This window comes from Anoplopoma fimbria, chromosome 3, assembly GCF_027596085.1.
Source record: "Anoplopoma fimbria isolate UVic2021 breed Golden Eagle Sablefish chromosome 3, Afim_UVic_2022, whole genome shotgun sequence".
Classification (NCBI taxonomy): Eukaryota; Metazoa; Chordata; class Actinopteri; order Perciformes; family Anoplopomatidae; genus Anoplopoma; species Anoplopoma fimbria.
In genome coordinates, this window is record NC_072451.1 from 21,988,436 (window position 1) to 22,002,964 (window position 14,529).

General features: G+C 40.7%; 1 protein-coding gene and 1 pseudogene across 1 annotated transcript; both read left to right on the forward strand.

The window, feature by feature from the left end:
• The first annotated feature begins 754 nt into the window (after positions 1-754).
• On the forward strand, positions 755-2,613 carry rgs13 (regulator of G protein signaling 13). Its single transcript, XM_054627117.1, has 5 exons — positions 755-1,018; positions 1,126-1,185; positions 1,271-1,332; positions 1,425-1,591; positions 1,697-2,613. The coding sequence occupies exons 1-5, from the start codon at positions 948-950 to the stop codon at positions 1,880-1,882; spliced, it is 546 nt and encodes a 181-aa protein (XP_054483092.1). The 5' UTR covers positions 755-947; the 3' UTR covers positions 1,883-2,613.
• An 8,313-nt stretch (positions 2,614-10,926) lies between these two features.
• On the forward strand, positions 10,927-12,062 carry LOC129089332 (regulator of G-protein signaling 21-like; annotated as a pseudogene).
• The last annotated feature ends 2,467 nt before the right edge of the window (positions 12,063-14,529 follow it).

A 14,529-nucleotide genomic window follows, 5' to 3' on the forward strand; every position in this document is an offset into this window, starting at 1 on the left:
ACAGGATAATGGTAAGTACGTGCTAAAACATAGTGTATCAGTGGCAAAAAAGGAAAAGAGTTTTAAGTCACTGGCTCAGTCATGTCCTTTATAGAGCATTATTTAGCTTAAAGGGACAGTTCACCACAACATGAAACTGCTCACAACAAGGTCTGTGGATTATGTTGAGAAACTAGGTCACAATTTGTGGAAAGAGACATTTTCAAATGTGTTTTTCAAATTTATTTATTTTTTGCACTTTGACCAACACGAGTATAGTGCCATTTAGTCCCATTATATTAAAGAGAAGACAGACATCTCTATGGCCAATATCTCCCAAAAAAATCAACCAATGATTTTTGTGGAACTCTCCCTTTAAGTTAACTAAATAAACTGGTTAAAGGAATAGTTTGACTATCTATTGCTCTAGGTTAGTTAACTATCTTACTTTTAGTAACCAAAAGCTAGTGGTAATACCAGGCTGAGTTAGTCTGTAGCAGAAAAAAACCTCAGTGTATTGAATTGGGCGAGCATGCATTTTATTTTTTATCAGTTTGCCTTTTCATTTGTAAAGGGATGATTGTTTCCAAAGCCTGAAACAGTGACATTGGTTCTCGAGCCAGACTGGAACAGTGTCTAAATAATTTGCCTATCTGCTTTTGAATTTTCCACTGCCCCATTTGCATGCCCAGACTTAATAAACAAGTAACGATGCAGGTCTAAGTACACTACACACAGAGTGTAGTTGCAGTCCGCGTAGGTTTGCGTCACTCCTTACTTCCTCTTTTTCTGTGGTTAGTTCAGCATGATGCTGTGACGCTACTCACCAACCTCATTTCAGACTTCTGCTGTATATATAAGTTGACACTAGTGGATTCATATAGCAGACACAGTCACATACTGTATCCCACAACTCTCAAAGAGCAGCCCAACACACAGTCACACACACGTACAACCTGAATGTTGCCATGCCGAGTCTAGCCGCATCATCACCACGGGAGCTGCAGCACCTCAACATGGACACTGATAACAAGAAAAGGTAAATATTTTATCACAACTATGTACTCTTTTGTGTCACTGCTGATCAGCTTTTTAATATTTTTATGTCTGAAAATAAGTCTTATTGATTTGTGTTTGGTTAACCAGGGCAGGAAACCTGAAGTCTCGGCTGCAGCGTAGATCGTCTCGAGTCGCTAACACTGATGGGTAAGAGAAGGAAAATTCTCCACTGGGAACTAAAGATCTGAAATGTTGCTCATGTGAGTGACAGTGCACCCTTGTTGTTTTGCAGGCTTTGTTATGAGGAGATGTCCCAGTGCTCACACTCACTAGAGAGCCTTCTATCATCCAAATGTAAGTTACCTATAGTCCCATTGTCACGTTTCACACTCAGTATTCTTCCTCAACGCTGACTAACTAACTGCTAATTTTTCCTATGTGTTTAGATGGCATGAAGATATTCCAGGCCTTCTTGAAGTCAGAGTTCAGTGATGAAAACATTGAGTTTTGGCTGGTGTGTGAGGACTATAAGAAGATCAGGTCTTCCTTCAGGATGTCCTCCAGGGCCAAAAAGATCTTCAAACGCTATATTCAAGCTGAGGCTCCGAGAGAAGTAAGCAGGTTTTTATATTGCAGAGAGATTTACTTTATTTTCGCAATCCGTAACACAACTGTTTCTACTTTTTTATCGTCCTCATTAACATTCCTCTGCTTCCAGATCAACATTGATCACAAGACCAGAGAGCTGATCAGGCGGAACATGAAGACGGCCAGCACCGTGTGCTTTGACGATGCCCAGAGGATCGTCTACGGGCTAATGGAGAGGGACTCTTACCCACGTTTCCTCCGGTCTGACATCTATCAGGCTCTACTGGACTCCACATCAGAATCAGTTAAGATGTAAAGAAACAGAAACCACAGACATTATGTTTGTAGAAGCTGTACTGTGAAGCTGAGCCTAATGCGGGACTACCTGAGAGAAGCTGTGTGTTTGCTTGTCTTGGCTACACTGGTGGTGATTGTTTAACACCAAAAGAAGCCCCAAAACCACCTTCTGAGGTGGAGAAGATGGCCTCATATGACTGTGTTAGAGAGGAGAGGTCAACTCTGTCGTAAAAAAGCTGAAGACAGTTTGTTCGCAACCAGCTGGTATAATGAAAAGAGATGGATAGAGGCCAGAAATGGTTACTGTCGTACATTTTCATTTTCTTGTGAAAGCCGCTGTAAAGCAAAGGACTTCCCAGAGATGCCGCAATTATGCAGTGAAAATGCTGGGGACTTTCTGTATGAGGTTCCAGGAAGTCTATGTGGTGCAAACAACACCTTTCATCCAAGATACAAGCGCATTAGTTGATATAGATTGCACACCATCTTAAGTTTATTGTAATCTCACTAAAGCAATAGAATAGTATGATATCTATAAGTGGATTTTTATGCACAGAGTTATGAGTTAATTTTTTTTACATTCTGACAACATTATTGTCACACACTGAAATGTTACAATTATAATAAATTGTGATAAGCTATATGTAAACAACAGTTTGTGAGAACGTTATGTGAATGTTAATATTGGGGTGAATTTGTACATATTTGATAATAAACTATATATTTGCTTTTAAATCTACACAAAACAAATTTCTGCAGTGCCAAAATGACTAAAGTCTGTTCTTTGAGTTTTTGTTCATTTATGCACTTACACATAGTTAGAATATCTACTGAGTCTTCAGCAGCACACCAGAATTATTCCTCATGTTCTCTGCAATACTGAACAGTGTGTTTTGAGATTCCAAGTTTAATTTTTTCTCTCAATTTACATTTTGGGAAAAATGCTTTTTTGTTTTCTTGCTGAGAGTTAGATGAGAGGATTGATACCACTCTCCATGTTTAGAAAGGTATCAATCGTCTCATCTAGCTCTAGTCAAGAAAGTAAATAAGCATACTTTTTAAAATGTTGAATTATTGAGTTCACATGAGTGCAATACCATTAAGTTAAATTAAGTGTTGTAAACAATTTCTTTCATATTTCGAATTTTACAATATGAAGGGTTAACAATAAGGACCTCAGTTACAAAAAGTTGTTGCATAATGCTCCCACATACCAAGCCGATGTGTCATTGGCCTTTGATGCTTTGAATTTCATTTAAGCACGTTATGCAGTTCATTCATTCTTTTGTTTTAGCATTCAGTCTTTCATTTATCGGTATAGAAATTAGCCCTCATCCTCATAAATAGTTCTTAGTTTTAAAACAGAAACTGGATTTATATGACACAAAAAAAGCACCAGAAGGGAAGTTTATGGGCTGAAACCTATCAAGTAAATTAGGGAGAAGTGCTAAGACCAAACTGCTCAGCCACATCCTCTTTTAATGTCACTTGTTCATCCTTGCATTTGTGCAAGCTCATACACCAAGGCGGATGAACATAGTAATAATGCCAAGACAAGTAATAATGCCTCTGAAACTCTTTCATGCTTTTACAGAGCAATAGACATCAAATTGTCAGTATAAAGTAGTCATTTGGTGTTTTTGCCAAAAGGGCTTTCAGCAAGATGAGAACATCCTTTTTATTTCTCACAGAGGTCGTTGCTGTTTTTTCACTCAGATGCAGCTGAGACGTTAAACTGACGCAGATGAATCACTGCCTGACTAGTCATCCTTTCCTTATTTGCAATGCTCTGTTTATTACTAACAAGATCCAACAGTAGATATGACCATGAGAAGCTACGAAAGACCAAAGAATGAGGTCACATCTGATAGACAGGATATTTGAGTTGTCACGCACTGTATGACACAAATCTGCAAATCAATTTGTATATAAAACTTTGAGGATATCCACTTTGCACGACAGAAACCACTCAGTCATTGAGAGCATCGGTTTAGCTTCCATGTGTGTCATGAGACAGAAGTCGTCATTTTGCAACCACATGGGTTGCAAAAGGATGACTTCTGTCAGGAGGTCACTGGAGTGTGATGTTGCTCAACCAGTTCAACAAAGGACGCTTTGTTTTAGGTCTATTTCAGAGGCAGGTGAAAAGTGTTCCAATGTGAAAATGTTCAGCTATAGATGAAAATCTACTTGAGTCAAACGTGGTTAAAAAACATTAAATTCAACCAGTAGTATAATCAATTAGAGTATTGTAAAATTAAAACAGAATCATTTTTGAACATTGAAGACATGTAGACTAAGTCTACAGCCAGGTTAGCTTCTCTGTGAGGCTGTAGCTTGGTGAACTATACTTCCCCAGCATGCTAACATGCTCACAGTGACGATGCTAACATGCTGATGTTCAGCAGATATTTTGTTTACTATGGTCACCATCTCAGTTTCGTGTGCTAATTTGGTAGCACTAAACACCAGGTACAGCTGAGGCTGATGTGAATAGCATTGATTTTGTGGGTACTTGATCGAATTTGATTTTAAAAACCAGAGAAGATGTATAAGACAAATAAAAAAAGTGACCTGATGGTGGCGCTAGATGAAAAGTTAAGGGAGGACATTAACGTCTGTGCCAAACTTGATGAGAACCCTTAGTTGTCAATATCTTTCAATATGAAATCAATCAATTCACGTTTATTTATGACATATACAATCATCCATCCATCCATCCATTTCCTTCCGCTTATCCGGGGCCAGGTCGCGGGGGCAGCAAGCTAAGGAGGGTCCTCCAGACGTCCTTCTCCCCAGCAACACTTTCCAGCTCCTCCTGGGGAACCCCGAGGCGTTCCCAGGCCAGACGAGATATATAATCTCTCCAGCGTGTTCTGGGTCTACCCCGGGGCCTCTTACCAGTTGGACGTGCCTGGAAAACCTCTAAAGGGAGGCGTCCAGGAGGCATCCTGATCAGATGCCCGAGCCACCTCAGCTGGCCCCTTTCGACGCGAAGGAGCAGCGGCTCTACTCCGAGCTCCCTCCGGATGTCTGAGCTCCTCACCCTATCTCTAAGGCTGAGCCCAGCCACCCTACGAAGGAAGCTCATTTCGGCCGCTTGTATTCGCGATCTCATTCTTTCGGTCACTACCCAAAGCTCATGACCATAGGTGAGGGTTGGAACATAGATGGACTGGTAAATCGAGAGCTTTGCCTTTCGGCTCAGCTCCTTCTTCACCAAAACGGTCCGGTACAACGCCTGCATCACTGCTGACGCTGCACCGAACCGCCTGTCCATCTCCCGCTCCATTTTTCCCTCACTCGTGAATAAGATCCCGAGATACTTGAACTCCCTCGCTTGGGGCAGTGACTCACTCCCAACCCAGAGGGTGCAATCCACCATTTTCCGGAAGAGAACCATGGCCTCAGACTTGGAGGTACTGACTCTCATCCCGACCGCTTCACACTCGGCTGTGAACCGCCCCAGTGCGTGCTGAAGGTCACGTTCTGAAGAAGCCAACAGAACCACATCATCTGCAAAAAGCAGGGATGTGATTCTGAGGTCCCCAAACCGGAAACTCTCCTCCCCCGGCTGCGCCTTGAAATCCTGTCCATGAAAATCACAAACAGGATTGGTGACAATGGGCAGCCCTGGCGGAGGCCAACACGCACTGGGAACAAGCTCGACTTTGTGCCGAGTATCCGGACACAGCTCTCACTTTGGTCATACAAGGACCGAATGGCTCGTAGTAACGAACCAGGTACCCCATATTCCCGCAGTACCCCCACAGGACTCCCCGAGGGACACGGTCGAAGGCCTTCTCCAAGTCCACAAAACACATGTAGACTGGATGAGCAAACTCCCATGCACCCTCCAACAGACCTGCAAGGGTAAAGAGTTGGTCCGCTGTTCCACGTCCAGGACGGAATCCGCATTGCTCCTCCTGAATCTGAGGTTCGACAATCGGACGGAGCCTCCTTTCCAGCACCCTGGAGTAAACTTTCCCGGGGAGGCTGAGCAGTGTGATACCCCTATAATTGGAGCACACTCTTTGAAAATGGGAACCACCACCCTGGTCTGCCACTCCACAGGCACTGTACCCGACTTCCACGCGACAGTGAAGAGACGTGTCAACCAAGACAGCCCGACAATGTCCAGAGCCTTTAGCATCTCCGGTCGAATCTCATCCACTGGTGCTTTGCCGCTGAAGAGCTTTTTAACTACCTCAACGACCTCCGCCAGGCATATGGACGAGTCTTCCCCTGAGTCTTCAGACTCTGCCTCTTCCACAGAGGACGTGTTGGTCGGGTTCAGGAGTTCCTCAAAGTGTTCTTTCCACCGCTTGACAATATCCCCAGTCCGGGTCTGCAGTTCTCCCCCTGCTGAGCACAGCCTGAGAAAAGCCCTGTTTCCCCTTTCTGAGTCGTCTCACGGTTTGCCAGTACTTCCTTGAGGCCATTCGAAAGTCCTTCTCCATGGCCTCGCTGAACTCCTCCCACACCCGGGTTTTGCCTCAGCAACCGCCGCAGCTGCAGCCCTTCTGGCCAACCGGTACCTGCCTGCTGATTCAGGAGACCCTTCGGCCAACCAAGCCCGAAAGGCCTCCTTCTTCAGCTTGACGGCCTCCTTCACCGCTGGTGTCCATCAGCGGGTTCTTGGATTGCCGCCACGACAGGCACCGATCGCCTTCCGACCACAACTCCTAGCAGCAGCTTCCACAATGGAGGATTTGAACATGGCCCACTCGGATTCCATGTCCCCAGCCTCCCCGGGATGCACGAGAAATTATTCCGGAGGTGGGAGTTGAAGACCTTGCGGACAGGATCCTCAGCCAGACGTTCCCAGTTCACCCTCACTACACGTTTGGGTTTACCGGGTCTGTCCGGCAGCCTCCCCCGCCACCTGATCCAACTCACCACCAGGTGGTGATCAGTTGACAGCTCTGCTCCTCTCTTCACCCGAGTGTCCAAGACATACGGCCGCAGGTCTGATGACACAACTACAAAGTCGATCATAGACCTTTGGCCTAGGGTGTTCTGGTACCAAGTACACTTATGAACCTCCCTATGCTCAAACATGGTGTTTGTTATGGACAGTCCATGACTAGCACAGAAGTCCAACAACAAAGCACCACTCGGGTTCAGATCGGGCAGGCCGTTCCTCCCAATCACACCCCTCCAGGTTTCTCCATCGTTACCCACGTGAGCGTTGAGTCCCCAGTCAGGCGCCCTTTCCAGAACACCACCCAAGGACTCCAAGAAGGCCGCGTACTCCGAACTGCCGTTTGGTGCATAGGCACAAACAACAGTCAGAGACTTTCCCCCTGCGATTCCCAGTCGCAGAGAGGCGACCATTTTGTTCTCCGGGGAGAACTCCAGAACAGCGGCGCTCAGCCGGGGGCTTGTGAGTATCCCCACACCCGCCCGGCGCCTCTCACCCTGGGCAACTCCGGAAAAGGAAAAAGTCCAGCCCCTCTCCAGGAGTTTGGTTCCAGAACCGGTGCTATGCGTGGAGGTGAGCCCAACTATATCTAGTTGGTAGCGTTCCACCTCCCGCACCAGCTCCGGTTCCTTCCCCGCCAGAGAGGTGACATTCCACGTCCCTAGAGCTAGTCTGTGATGCCGGGGTCAGCACGCCCAGGTTCCCGCCCCAGCCTGCCGCCCAGCTCACATATATATACAATCATACAAAGTGCAATGTTCGGTGAAATGTGTTTGTTCCTAGAAGCAACAAACAAATTGAAAAAACAAAATTGAAAAAAATGATATAGAAGAAAACAAATAAATAGAAATAAAATATTTAACAAAAGAAACAATTAAACAATATATTACACGTTTCAGAGAAATGGAATAAAACGGTGAAAGAATGAAAAGGGAATGAGTCTCTGAAAATTTTAACATCATAACCATTACATACAACAATGAATGATAGGTGGATGGATCATTTTCATGAGTTATTAATTATATGTAGTGAGTTTTGGTTGTGAACGTCAGTAGCTCAGTGCACGGATAGCCTGAGGAAAGAAGCTCTTCCTAAATCCTCTCTGTTTTTTGCCTTCAGGCAGCTTAGTGCCCATCTTTGGTCTTAAATCTATCAAATCAATCCCATCGTGCGTCAGTTGAAAGACATGGAAACAGCCAGAACACACACAAAGACTCTAGTCCGCACAACCTGCGGGTGTTCATACTGTGAGAGAAGCCTAAAGCACACAGGGGACAACTACTTGACAGAAGGATGATTTAACTTAACTTAGAACAACACATTTGAATACACTGCAAACCCACTGAATCATTTGTGAGTCATGCAGGCTACAACAGCTTAAAATGATGATGGTGATGATCAAAGATTATGCTGACCCACTCTGGGTTTCATTCATGCATCAAACAGTAAAAGTTTTGTTGCATATTCTGGTCCCCTGTGGCCTAAATATGTGTGATTGAACTGGTTTAATGTAGGAAATGGAGTAATACTCACGTGTAAGCAGACCTAGATAACTGTTCTGTTTTGATTCTCTGCTCTGCCTGTGTTAACACAACTTCCTCAGCATCCATTTAATAATGAATCATGTGTGCTTAAAAAATATGGTCATATGGTCCCATCCTTTGTTTTAAAAGTTTTAAAGTCAATTGAATAAGTGGGTGAGATAATTTAACATGTTTCCAATGCAGTCTGACTTCTTGCAGGTATTCTATTGAAACAAATACATATGTCTGTAAACCAGGATGAGTATAGAGTCAAGGTTTTCAGTGGATATAAAGACAAATGACTGTGTCTGTCAGTTGTATCAAGTAAAATATTTCAATTTTCATTTGGAATATCATATTTTCTTGGTTTCAGAAAGAAATGCAACTTGATTCAATTGCTTTTCAAGATGTACATATTGTTTTATTGATTTAAGAGCTGCAGCTAAAATTATGAGAAATGTTTTGCTTCATTCAGTGAGTTGTGTAATTCAGTGGTTGGAAGCTTTCTGCCATTGGGAAAAAAACATTGTAGTCCTAATAATTATGATTAATGATTGAGAAGAGAAGTATGAGATCATTTCTAATAATCTTGAGTATATAATATGTTATAATTAGGAGAGTTGTAATTATGGGATCTTTTTGAATATCTTTTAATTAGGATTTTTTTTCTTTTTGCATATATATAAGGTAGAAATACAACCAGTCAACCAGTGATGTGCGGTCGAAAGCGCTGTAGTGGTTACTTTAAAGGGAATATTCCAATCATACACTGCAACATAGACGTCAATACTGACGTTATGAGTTGCTTACTGGATAGAGCCGGTTGTTACTGATGTTGATATATGAGATCCAACTTGATTAAATGTGGGTACAATGTTTGCATAGTGTTGATTCAGGCTCATTGCTGTAGACATAAATGTTATCACACAAACTGTATTTGGCACCACATAAAATAAGTCACCACATGACTTGTTTTATTCACATTCAAAGTACAGATTATAATAACTTAACAGGTCACTTTTGGATGTACATATGTATGAAGCAGGTCTTCCCTCTCACAGCTACTTCCTGTTTGACACAGCCCAGTCTGGTCCTGCAAACCACAAGCATCAAGTCCTTGTGCAAGTGGCAGGTTCAAGTTCGATATTATCTTTCTAAATATATTCATGCTATCCTCCAGCATCATCTGGTCCAAAACATTGTTTTTTTATCCAGATACCCTTAAAAGTATTGACATTCCCATCGGTCTCAGTTGTACTTTGTAATAAGTACTAATTAGAGTGCTAACATGCTAAACTAAGGTGGCGAACATTGCTAAACTTTATCTAGCATCAGCATGTTAGCATTGTCATTGTGAAAATCAGCATTGTACTAAAATACTGTCTCAGAGTTGCTAGCTGTATACATTTTTCTTGATAATAGTTATTATTCAAGTACTTCCCAAATAATTCAAAGAAATCCCAATCTTTGTTAAATCTCCATCCCAACTCCGATCTCATCCCCGCAAAAAAATCATATACTGCCTAATATAATCAATAAAAGAATATAATAATAATAAAACATCAAATAAATATGTGAAATCTGAACAATATGCACCCCTTGTATCATGTATCCACATCTTTCCACCCTACATCTATATAACTGTGCAATCTTTATGTGCAATGTGCAAAGTTTCCTAATGAATTTGTAATCCTACAAGTTATCGTCTCCATTTTGTAAAAATCATTAATAATCTCCTTCCATTTTTCATTCTGTGTTGCAGTTGCTCTTAGACAATTTTTGGTTATCTGCTTAAGTGCTGCTCCTAAAATTTTAAAGAGGTACTTATCAAATCGGTGAGAACTGAAGTTTTTTAGCCCAAAGTAATTGCTCTGGCTCCAAAAAGAGTGTGCACGGATAATATCCATAATTTACAGGCAGTAACCTCTGGTTTTGAAAAGTAAAGCTGAAGTGGATGCTGAAGTGCTTTAAGCTTGCATTATTTCTAATAGCCAACAGGATGCGACTCCTGTCATTGCACAAAGAAGTCAGATTGTATGAAAGTCTGTGAGAAAAATAACCGCACTTATCACTTGATTTATTAGCTCACAAAACATGGTAGGCATTCATTTATCATTTATTTCAAATCTTCTCCAATACAGCATGATGTTCGAATCATGATGTTAAAAAGAAGCTCAAATCAACAAAAAAAAAGGCAAAACATGAAGAAGCAACAGTGATAATGGAGTGGAGGTAATCCAGGGGCCGTGATTGAAGGACACACAGAAGGCACTGGATGGAAAAAGCCAAACTGCTGAAAGAAACTTGTGACAACCTGACCTGTGACTAGAATAGCAGAGACTTGAATGGTGAGCTAAATAACGTAGAAACTATATAATGCATTCTAGCTGTGGAGAATGTGCACGGGGGTTGTGATACACAGCAAACTTTTGTTCCATAATTAAACATTAAGGAAGAGTGAAAGGTTTGACGCACTTAAGAGTATTTTTCTAATTCTGTAGCAATCAGCCAGTCTGTCAACAGAGGTTATAGTTAGCAAGACAAAGAGTCCCTGTGCTTCAGGGAGAAAACATCAGTCTGTATCATTTGAAATGAGGCTTATTTTGAAGGCTCTTCATGGATCAGTCAGACCTTGTCAACACTGTTATCGTCGCTTGTAGACATAACGCATGGAAATCCAGGATACATAACTTCATCCAGAGTCCATTACCATGGAGGAAAATCAACAGGTGTTTTTTTTTTTATTTAATCATACTGCATATTAATACTGTTCTGTTTTGTTTAAAATGTGAACATATCACAAAACCCTTACTTTTCCTCTTTCTGCAGACAGGAAACAAATGAAACGTTTCTACATGCCTACTCTCTTGAGACACTCCTTTCCCAGAAATGTAATTTTCATCCGCTTTCAAGCAACACAAAACTAATATCACAGTTGGTTTCTGTTCTCTTTATAATGACATTATGTTCCCTGGTGTGGACAAATTGCATTTGGACTTTCTGAAATCAGAGTTCTGTGAGGAAAATCTGGACTTCTGGCTTGCCTGTCAAGGGTTCAAAACCTCTGACAGTCTGGAGGAGCTAACACGGAATGCAGCAAGAATATATGAAGAGTTCATCAGTGATGAGTCTCCCAAACAGGTAACGCAAACCAAACAATAACGGGTAGCGAAATGTGCTCATACCCAAATATACGCATAGCATAAGGATAACACTATTTAATTTACGCATAAAATCACTGTGTTAAAAAAGGTTAAAGAACTTAAAGTCTTAAAAAAGCTTGACATAAATCATTTACTGCACCACAGCAACCAGCATTTAAATATTTTATTTTTTTGATTATTTCCGACCATTGTAATGATGCAGGTGGTGCACACACTGTGCAATATTGTACTGCACAATGCATTTCAACATTTAAACAGCATGTTCAGTTATTTTAACTGTGTTTTTCATCTTTCCAGGTAAACTTAGATTTCTACACAAGAAAGATCATCAGACAGAATATTCAGCAACCAAGTCCATCATGTTTTGTTGTGGCAAAAAGGAAAATCTTCAGCCTAATGGAGAATGGCTCCCTCCCACGCTTCACTCAATCTGAGCAATACAAGGTCCTGCTTGCTTCAGCTTCTAAGCAGAGGGGCCTTGGGAAGCACAGAAAGGTCTTGAAGATAAGGAGCACTGGAGATCTAATGCAGCATGATTCAAAACCAATCAGCCTGCAGTGAGAGCTCTTTCTCTTGCACAAGAACTGACGACATGCATGTTGATGGTGTTAAGTGACACTGGCTCAGGAACTTCTGGTGAGAGGAACTGTGCAGGCACTTCCTCTCCTCTTAAAATGTTACCTCGACAACACAACGGCTGACAAAACTGAAAGCTGTGCCAGGGCGATCAACATAACACACGACAGGCCCACCTGGTGCACCTAACCTTTGGTTCAACTGAGGTTTAACCCCGGGAGGGGGTTTATCCCCTCTTGGCTGAGACAGTCAATGTCTAGAAAGTAAATGTTTATGGTTTTATACAAGTGAAATGCACACGACTGCAGGACTGTTGTGTAATTTGTGATTTTGCACTTGAATAATATTTAATGACATTTTAATGAGTCGTTGCAAGCTTAATCTTTTGGTAAATTCATACAAATTGTTCAACTTTGCAAAATGTATGAAGTGAGCAAAAAACTACCTGTGTTTTCATTAAAAATGTATCCTGTGTCCTTACTGATGTGTGATGTGCTACTTCCACCCAGTGGCGGCTGGGAAAACTTCCATACATACATACATAATAATACCTTTGAGCTATTGGTTTCAAATTTGCAGAAAACATGTTATAGGTTGTCTGCAATTATGAGAGAAAAATAACTTTTGTGATTTTGATTTTGGTTTGTTTTAACATTGCTAAAATAAGCTCTAGTAAATCTGTTAACAAAAAAGAGTTTCAGTTGTCTAGATGCATTCTGTCGGTCCATTAAAAAGCAATGTCTTGTAGTAAAGAGAATAAGAAAACTAATAGTGATTTCTGATCGCTTTTCTTTTGTCATTTCAATTTGAGCAGAGTTTTTAATTGAAACTAAAGCAGCTAAATGGAATTGTGCCACCATTTGTTTTACTATTTACACCCATGGACTACGCAGGTTTTGAGAAATACATAGGTCAAAAAACTGAGCTTACAAGGGTGCTTCAGGGGTAAATCTTTTAGAATTTGTGCATTTAAAAATGTTTGGAGTGAAAAATTGGATCGCTTTAAAACCATGAATATCATCACAGAAACATTAACATTAGGGATTATAGATAGTACTAAAAACACATGAAAGCAGAGGAATGTAAGTATAGGCTATATTACACCCCTGCTTTTTCATCAACCCTTTATTTAACTTTGCTTATTGAAGCTGTTTTGACAAAAACAAGTTAATACTTTATACCATTTCAAGCCCTTGCAGCCTCTCAGACTCCATTTACCAGGTGACGTCTGTTTAGTCCCTGAGGGTTCAAGGCTTAAGGCCTAAGGGGGGACATTGGGATTGTGCTGCTGACTTCACCAGCTGCCCTTACTGACCACATGTAACGCTGTTTTTTGTTCATCATGGACGACATTTGGTACAAATGGTTCCATGCTACTACCTGAGAAAACATTTACTTGTGAACTACTCAACTGCACTAAGAAAGACATGTATATTGTCATACAGACGTTAGAGGCAGGGTTGGGAATCTTCAAACACATTTTCAATATATATATTTTTATCATCACATCCTTATAGCAATCAATGAATCAAGATTACCAACCCTAGCTTTAACAACTTAAAGGTCACATTATATTTAGGATCAAATGTACCCCTGTCTAGTCTAGAAAATGCACGATGTGTTCATGATTCATTGATTATAAACTCTTGTTAATTTATTTTACAACACAAACACACACACTTATTTATTTCAAGCAGTCATTATCCCTTCATTTACATCTCCAACGGTGCAATACTACTAACGCAATAATTTTGTTATAACTTGACTTTACTCTGGAATTAACACTGCATTTATTTATTGTGTACATTTAAACTATTATATCTAGTTATTCATTTATACTAGTCTTGCAATTTTACACACTTTTTTACAAATGTCTCAGCATTGTCATTTGCACTGTGTTTATATATTAAGATAATCCTTTATTAGTCCCACAGCGGGGAAATTTACAGGATTACAGCAGCATAGAGGATAGTGCAAACAAGAGACATAGTAAAAAAACAAGATCAAAAATAAGTATTATAAATAAGCAAATGAGCAATAAAAAAAACAGTAAAAAACAGTAAAGAATCCACAGTTACTGAAATATTATATATACAGAGAGAAACTATTATAACTATTGTATTGCACAGTGTATTTGTATTGCAGAGGTTTTTAGTGCACTAAATTAATATTGTACTAGTATACAAAATTACATGTTTCGTATTCATATATTTCCAAATGCATTTTTGTTATATTGTTGTATAATGCACAGAAATGTACATACTTATTTCATACATATATTTCCTTATGAAATTTTATTTTATTATATTATTTATATTTCTTTTCTAGCATGGGAGCAACTGTTACGTAAACCAATTAACCAATTAATGAATAGCCTTCACCTGAAAGGAGGGTGCTTCATTCCGCTGTGAGCGTGGAATAACGCAGGACTCTGTATCCCAGCATGCACCGCGGCACCACTCTCGACTTCATTATCTCA

What these genes read in the sequence shown, in the direction of transcription:
- rgs13 (XM_054627117.1), top strand. Translation starts at nt 948, where the DNA reads ATGCCGAGTCTAGCCGCATCATCACCACGGGAGCTGCAGCACCTCAAC. An exon ending in GACACTGATAACAAGAAAAG is followed by an intron (nt 1,019 to 1,125) that starts GTAAATATTTTA and finishes TTGGTTAACCAG; the next exon opens with GGCAGGAAACCTGAAGTCTC. An exon ending in AAGCTGAGGCTCCGAGAGAA is followed by an intron (nt 1,592 to 1,696) that starts GTAAGCAGGTTT and finishes CTCTGCTTCCAG; the next exon opens with ATCAACATTGATCACAAGAC.